The sequence below is a fragment of the Pundamilia nyererei genome, unplaced genomic scaffold (genome assembly GCF_000239375.1).
Source record: "Pundamilia nyererei isolate P.nyererei 1_Seehausen unplaced genomic scaffold, PunNye1.0 scaffold00249, whole genome shotgun sequence".
Taxonomy (NCBI): domain Eukaryota; kingdom Metazoa; phylum Chordata; class Actinopteri; order Cichliformes; family Cichlidae; genus Pundamilia; species Pundamilia nyererei.
In genome coordinates, this window is record NW_005187650.1 from 280998 (window position 1) to 289399 (window position 8402).

At 40.1% G+C, this 8402-nt stretch overlaps 1 protein-coding gene across 1 annotated transcript; it reads left to right on the forward strand.

The window, feature by feature from the left end:
- Window positions 1-1529: 1529 nt before the first annotated feature.
- On the forward strand, window positions 1530-6374 carry zfpl1 (zinc finger protein-like 1). The gene is made up of 8 exons (XM_005749541.1): window positions 1530-1686; window positions 2918-3035; window positions 3127-3238; window positions 3394-3587; window positions 3753-3831; window positions 3952-4137; window positions 4912-5035; window positions 5126-6374. The coding sequence occupies exons 2-8, from the start codon at window positions 2934-2936 to the stop codon at window positions 5310-5312; spliced, it is 984 nt and encodes a 327-aa protein (XP_005749598.1). The 5' UTR covers window positions 1530-1686; window positions 2918-2933; the 3' UTR covers window positions 5313-6374.
- Window positions 6375-8402: the final 2028 nt, after the last annotated feature.

Sequence of the window (8402 nt, forward strand, 5' to 3'; positions counted from 1 at the left end):
GTTGTTTAATAATGCTGCTTCAGAAAACCACCCAGACACACAAGTGTGTGGATGAGAGTGAACTGCTCCACTTTTTAAATCTCCTTGTTGATGCAATTTCACTAAAATTTATTAGAAGAACTTAAGTTGTAAGTGAGAATTTAAAGAAAAAAGACATTTCAATTCTATGAGGAATAGCGGCTTGAGCCTTATACAGCACATGCCAGTCTCTTTCCTTGACATTTTTTACATTGTGTTTGTTTTGGGGGAGTTTTATTTTTGACTTTTCATTTTCTCATTTTGCTCTCAACGCTTCCCTCTGCAGGCAATTCACATGTGCAGTGAACTGTGAAGGAAACAATTTGTATCCTCATTCTCAAATACATCCATGCCCATTTACACACGCAAGCATACATGCATCTGTAAAGACAAAAAGTCATTATTATGCATGAGCAGGCAGCATCATGCCCGCAGGGATGTCATTACCATGCATTTAAAAGCTGCTTGTCAGGGCAGGATTGAGATCCGTCATGGTGGCCATTGTGGAAGATGTGAAGTCGCTTTACTTTTTAAAGCAGAAGCTCTGATTTTTCTTTTCTTTTATTGTTTTTTTTGTTCGCAACTGATGTCCATCTGAAATGATCAAGTATTCTACGCACGTTTGTTATTGCTGTATTTCTTTACTCCCATTTGCATTCATGATATATTACTAAACCAAACTGAAGCTCAAACCGCTGGGATCTACAAGAGTAAATGAGCACAGACATTCATTAATCAGCTATTCAAAAAATGCATGCACAAACATAGGTCGATATGCTATATTGTGCAGCCTGGTTTGATGATGAAAGGTTAATGTCTTTATCTGGTGTTATAGCTGATTTCTAATTGATAGAAAATGCAGGAAATCTATCTATCTATCGATCTATCGATATCTATCTATCAATCTATCGATCTATCGATATCTATCGATCGATCGATCGATTGAATTATATAATTAGTTTAATTGTACAGTCAGTATTATGAAAATAGAAAGGGAAGACAAATTTATTTCATCAGTCAGACACAAGCCCCTGGAGAGCAGACTAGGAGAAAAGGGGAAAGAGAAACAAAAGGGAGGTGTGGTGTGTGTGTGGGTGGGTGGGTTGGTGGGTGGTTGGGTGGGGGGTATAATGGTGTTATCGTTTCATGAAAAACGCTGCTTTTAATCTACATCTCAGATGCCATACTCCAAGTATTCTGTATCATGAGTAATTTTTGAAGTAGGAAAAAAACATGTTGGCTAGTGCCAACATTTGGCCCAGGGTCTGTAACTTATGTCTGTTTGGCATTAGCGCCAAAGAGGGTTGTGATTAGAAACAGATTTACAAAACAAAGCATGGCTCATGCTAAGGTTTATACTTATCACTTTAGTACATTTAATTACCGATATGACAACATTCAGCTTTTTACAAATCATTCTAACAGGGTAGTCCTGTGCGCTTCGACGCAGCAGATGGCAGTATACGCCAATCGGTTTGTTTACAAAAACACACGAAGAAGAAAGAGAAGCGGAAGAGACGTGGCACATAAACAGAAGGAGGAAGGAAACAGTTTTACTGATGACAACCTCTGGAGCCGCCTTCCATGTGAATTCAGCAAGGAAGCTTAAATGACAGGCGTACCACATCACCTAAAGCGAAAGCGACTCGATTAATGTCTGTCTGATAGGTAACGTCAGTAATTATTGTCTATATTTGAACTTCGTCAACTCAAACAGCTAGCTAGTTTAGCTCGCTAACGCTGCTTTACCCGGTAACTTCTAGTTGAGCTAGCAGCTAGCCGCTAGCCGCTGTTAGCTCAGTTAAATGTTAGAATTAAGCTGTGGCCGGGTGTTACAGCTGTCAAGACGTGTTAGTTGATATCTAAAAAGACGTAGATGCTGAGCAGCTGGGTTTCCGAATTACTTATGGGAAGTTCCCACGTCCAAACACTGCGTGCAACTATTACAGATAAAGAAATGAAAAGTACTGACAGTAAATACAATGAGTAGCATCTGTTGCCGTGTTTGAGTGGTATATTGCTCATATATAAATTGTGGCACGTTGACAGAAGAACCCCAACCTTTAAACTGCGTTATAATATCCAAAGAGTGTTAGGTTTGTTTGGGACAGTTCATTTGCTGTGATATGACAGCAGGATGACATCAGCGAAGTAGTTATGAAGACCACCCATGCTTCAACCTTTGTACTTACTATCACCTAGCTAGGGCAAAACACTCAGCAAACGTCACTTATATGTAATAGAATTCTAAATTCAGAAAAGCTGAAGTCAAGTTTACTTCAGCCCCTGCTATACTAACATCGTTTGTAACTCTGTATGGAACTATGTATGAAGTACTGTAACATATCAACATAAGATCTGTTCTTTAGAACTCCTGATCCCAGGAGGAAACAAAGATTCTTTGGGGAATATATTTGGTTTAAACCAAATATATATGTTTCTCTTTGTGACTGAGAGAGCAGACAAAGCTAGCTCTTTATAAATTAAATTTGTATTAAAACCATTACATATTTTTCATGCCAGATGTTGAATAGGTTTATTTTCTTGAGCACAACACAAGTTAAAACCCGACTTATTACTTTTTTTTTTTTATTCAGGAGGATTTCTACACTCAATGTCAGGAATTTTGTCAAACATTTCCTGTCAGGAAAACATCAACAAATAAAGTTCTGTCATTTTTTTGTCTCTAAGCTGTATTTAAAGTGCAGCTGACCTCAGGATAACTAGATTAAATGTGAGCCTTTAAAAGTCTCATGTTTTACAGGCATGCTTCATGTTTGTAGCTTCTGCTCATAGTAAAATGGAGTATAGCCTTGAAGTTACAAAATGACAACTGTGATCCTCAGTCTGAGCTCATGCTTTTTTAGGAGTCCAACACATACTACTTGTTTGTCCTCAGCAGATTGCAGGTGGCCATGGGTCTCTGCAAGTGTCCAAAGAGAAAAGTGACCAATTTATTCTGCTTCGAACACCGTGTGAACGTGTGCGAGCATTGCCTTGTCTCCAACCACAACAAGGTTAGTGGGTGAACGCATGGTGTCGCGCATATTTGTGCAAAACTTGTAGCATCACAGTAACCTTTTTTGTTTTTAACATTTTCTCCTTCAGTGTATTGTGCAATCATATTTGCAATGGCTTCAGGACAGTGATTACAACCCCAACTGTACTCTGTGCAATAATCCGCTCGCTGCACAGGACACTGTCAGACTAATCTGCTATGGTGAGATTCAAGTTTCTTTTCCTTCTTTTCCAGCAGTTCATTGTAAGCAGAACAGCAAAGATTAATGGAATATTAAAAAAAATTGTGCTCATAGCTTAAATAAATACGATTCTGATCCTATCTCTGCAAAGTGAAACTTTATTTTTCCCTCACAGATGTGTTTCACTGGGCATGTCTTAATAACCTGGCATCTCGACTGCCCCTCCATACGGCCCCAGCAGGATACCAGTGTCCCACCTGCCAGGGTCCAGTTTTCCCCCCTACCAACATGGCCAGCCCAGTTGCTGATGTGCTGAAGGAACAGTTGTCATCTGTTAACTGGGCTAGAGCTGGTTTGGGGCTGCCACTGGTAAGTCGTTGTTGTGTAATCTCCCTTTCGTCGTTGTATCCTGAAAACCAATAAAGTAAAAAAGCATACACAGCCATTCTTAGCATTTTCTGGTTGTATTTAAATATCAAGTTTACACGTGTGATGCTCTGAGATAATGAAGCGAGTGATGTTTGACTATCTCAGATTGAGGAGCCTGTCCAGGTCCTTGATGAGACTGCATCTAATGATGTCACAGATTATGCAGACTGGTCAACATTTGATTGTAAGCCTTACTCCGTTTCCTTCTCCGTTCTATTTGAAGTGTTTTCATTTGTAATAAAAGTAGCAAACATCAGATCAGATCAGCTGTCTCTCTTTTTTTTTTTTGTGTGTGTTTCTACAGCACAAGAACAAAGCAACATGTACCCCAGCCATTCTTACACCAGCAGCGCACCATCTAATTACATCTCACCTCCACAACAGGGAGACATTGGAGGTCCTCATAAGAATGGGGATCCAAACATGCAGGAGCACTCTATGATCAACTTTACTACTGGCACCGCCGGTGACACTATCACAATACACACAGGTACAGTGCTCAGAAAGCCCTCCCAATCTGCTCCCACTCTCTGCTGAGACCTTCCACCCTTTTTTTGCCAAACAAAGATAAACTTTTCATAAGCATTCTCATAAATACCAAAATGCATTCAGGGTATGAAACATAAGTCCTTTTACCACCATCTGACTTCCATACCCAACCTCTTCAACCCCAAGTTTCCCCAAGTGCTGTCCTAAAATGTCTTTGTACAGACAATGATTAAGATTCTAGTGGTGACAGTCCACGATGCTGTGGAGCAGTGCGTCAACCTTGATGCCTAAATTGGGCCAAGAAATTGAAATTTACAAAATTGGGCCAAGATGCCTGTCCGTTATTTCTCCCCCATTCGTCTCTGTGCTGCGTCCTCAGGGACAGCCATGATAGCAGCTGGAGGACGTGTCATAAATTTCTCCTGTCAAAACTCTATCCATCCATTTTCTTCCAGCTGTCCAATTCAGGGTTGCATGGGGGGAGCTGAAGCCTGTGTCGGTTGTCAGGGTGAAATGAGCAGGTACACCTTGAACAGGTCACTAGTCCATGGCAGCGCTAAAGTAGAGAGACAGCCAACTATTCACACTCGCATTCCCACCTACAGCCGGTTTAGAATCACCAGTGTACCTGGAGAGAACCTGCACATTCCACATAAAAAGATCTTAGCTGGCTAATGGGTTTGAGCCCAGAACCTTATTGAACTCAGTAGCTCAAAATATAATATGAAAGCAGTTTTCCTTTCTTGATGAGATGTGATCCTTTTCTTTCCTCCAGCGTCATCACCGAGAAAGGTCTATGACACACGGGACGGTGGTCACAGCTCTGTGACACAGATCGACTTTGATGACGACAAGTATCGGCGGCGACCAGCGTTAAGTTGGTTTGCTCAAATACTCAAGTTAGTATTATATGACAGCATTTTGGGACAGAGACTTCTTTATTTGCTGTGACAGAAAATAATATGGGAATGTTCTTGTGATCTTTCCAGGAACCGCACTGGTGGAAAGCGGAGCTCTCTTTCCTGGAAACAGCGCGTCTTCATGCTTCTGCTGGTCGGAGTTCTGGGATTCTTTACGTTGATAATCATCATGGCTAAACTTGGACGCGCGTCGGCTGGCTCAGACCCAAATTTAGATCCTCTTCTTAACCCCAACATCCGTGTGGGGAAAAACTAATGACATGCAGTGACCCCTTCTTTTTCTCATGCGTTACACAACGTATGCCTGTGTAGAAAAAGAGCTGAAAATGGACTACTATTATAGGGTTAGCTCACCAGAGGGTGCTGTTTACCCACTGGGAAGAGGCTGTACTTTATAGTGGAGGCAATCCCTGATTTCTCTCTGTTACACAGGGCCATGGACCTGGGGACGTGACCAAGGCTTGGTGTGTTTTGGCAAAGGATTTGGTAACTGTTGCTTTGATAAAGAGGGGCAGTATTTGTATAATATTTGTCACTGATCTCTATAATTTGATTTTCTCTTTTTTGTTTTTCTTTTTCCTCAAGTTTACTAGAAACTAAACACTGTTGATGTTGAAAGAACATCTTAAGCCGGCAGAAATGCCAGAATGTAACAAAAAAAGCCACCTTTACCCAGATGTAAACAGATTCCAGTTACAGGTTTGTTTTTGAGGGTTGTGAATCTCTCATTGAGAAAATGTTGCCCTCATAACTGGAGTTGTACCCCACACATAATACACAACTATTTACAAGTGTCTGCATTACTCCTGAAAACTGAATGCTTTGCTTTTAGATTTTCCATACATACCGTGTGTACATTTTTTCCTGATGTTTTTTTGACTGGCCATTAAATAGAAATGCTCCAGAAAGGCAGTATTTTTTATTTTATTTTATGGTGATGTATTCTTCTGCTGTGCGTAACAAAAATTATGCGTGAGCTATGTTTGAAATGCCACTTCTATAGCTTCAGCGGGATGTTATATTGCACTTTATAGTGTCGTATATCAAACATATTTATTATCTTATTGCCCAGTTTTAATGAACCTCCTGCTGACTGCTGGCGATGCAGACCAGTGATTTTAAGAGTAAATAAGATCCCACATAAATGACAACATTTCTGGATGATTTCTCCAGCCTTCAAAGAGCAGGAAGAAAGGAAAAAACAACTGCAGGCAGACAGCAGCCTGCAGGAGTGCGTCTTCTCTTCTACAGTATCTCACTGTGACAAAACACTACATATAGAGTACATCTGTTCTAATAAATGGTGACTTTGAAAGGTTTTGGAGTTTGTATCTTATTTCAGTAGGTTTTCACGTTTTTCAATCAAGATATATTTAAAATCATACTTTTTTTTTTTTTTTTAATTCTTCCACAGGGAGTATGCTCGGACTTGACACATTAGGAAAAAAATACAGGCAGGCCTACATGGTGTAGACAAAGCCTGATGAATACACGGTGCTAAACCATGTGACTGCAAGCAACTCTAACTCAACTCCCCCTGCTGGTTTAACTTTGCTCTTAAAGATCAGAGTCTGGCCTCTGAACAGACTTCCAGTTCCCCTGTTTTAAAATTTATTATCATTAATTAAATACTTTATGCAGGGTTTTCCTGAATAGTTGTGTACATATGACAGTAGTCAGTGCTCAAAAGCATAATAGTTACAATTTGGGGCTTAAAGATCCAGAATCATATTAACTAAACCTTTTAGTCACATCTCGTCACACACTCACTGGCCACTTTGTTAGGAACACATTGCTAATACTACGTTCCTCTGGTTTTGTGATATTTGACCCATATGTACTTCATAGATCAGCAACAATGCAGCCATTAGGACATGGGGACACTGTGGTCATAAAGGACACTGACATGTCAGCAACAATACTCATGCAGGCTGTGACCTTTAAACAATCCATCACCCTGAACTGTTGATACAAGGCAGGATGGATCCATGCTTTCATTTTTCAAAATTCCCACCCTACCATGTAAATGTTGCAGAAGACATTAGAATAGGCAATGTTTTTATTATTGCTGTTATTATGTTTTTCCACTCTTCTATTATCCAATTTTGGTGAACTTGTGCAAATTGTAGCTTCAGTTTCTTCTTCGTAGCGGAAAGAAGTGTCACCTGATGTGGTCTTCTGTAGCCCATCTGCTACAAGGTTCAATGTGCTCTCCATTCAGAGATGCTGTTCTGCATACTTTGTAATGCATGGTTATCTGAGTTACTGTTGCCTTCCTATCAACTTAAAGCAGTCTGGGCATTTTGTTCTGGCAACAACATTGTCTCAACATTGCAACAACATTGAGAGCTGCCACTCACTGGATATTCTCCCTTTTTTCCAGAACATCCTCTGTAAACCCCGGAGACGGCTGGGTGGGGAAATGCCAATGTGGAAATGAATAACAATGAAATATTCATGTGAAAATGGCAATAGGATGCAGGAGCTTCAATTAACAGACCACAACTGACCATTTATTAGAAACATACAAAGAAATTATATGACCGCAAAAGTCATTGAATTCCTTGTATGGCAACAACTCCTGTGACTGGAGGCAACCACCAGCTGCAGTGCTAGAAGCAAACAAGGAATTAAAAATCTACACTAAATACAGCCGCTAAAACAATCCTTAAATAAAAGGCAGCCAGTGCTCTGCTCATTTTCTGCCTACAATTAAAAGTAATGTATGAATTAATAAATACAAAACACACCAATGCAGAAACAGTAAAGCTTTACAATTATTAAAATTACTCATAAAATATCTGTCCTTTCATTTTATCTGGCAAAAGTATTAGTCAGATCTGGAAGTCAGGCAGGAAGCAGGCCCTACAGCTGGCAGCAATCACCTGTGTCACTCACTTGTGATTGGCTCTTCCCTTGCTTGGTGTTCCTAAGCTACACTCAGACCAGCACACCTGGCACCAGGAACTGTACCACATTTAAAGTCTCTTTATTACTTCCGTTTGTTTATTATTAAAATGGTCTGAGATTCAGGAAGTGACCTTAAGGCATGCTTTGGATTGTTCATGTGATGTACCAAGTGAACCTGCATCACATGATAGGGCAAGATACCCATTCAACAGTCATATTTTCCCTGCATAAAAAGTTTACTTAAAAGCTATAATAATTAAATGTATTTGAAAAAGGACAGTCACAGTCTTTTAGCGTGGAGAGTACAGCATTCATTTCTGCCTGCAGTGACTTATTGCGTGATGTAACTTTGCCACATCCTGATTTATTGAGTCCTGTGCAGATATTAGTGTTATAAATATCCACCAATGCGCATGAGCATTATCTGACTCTCCCA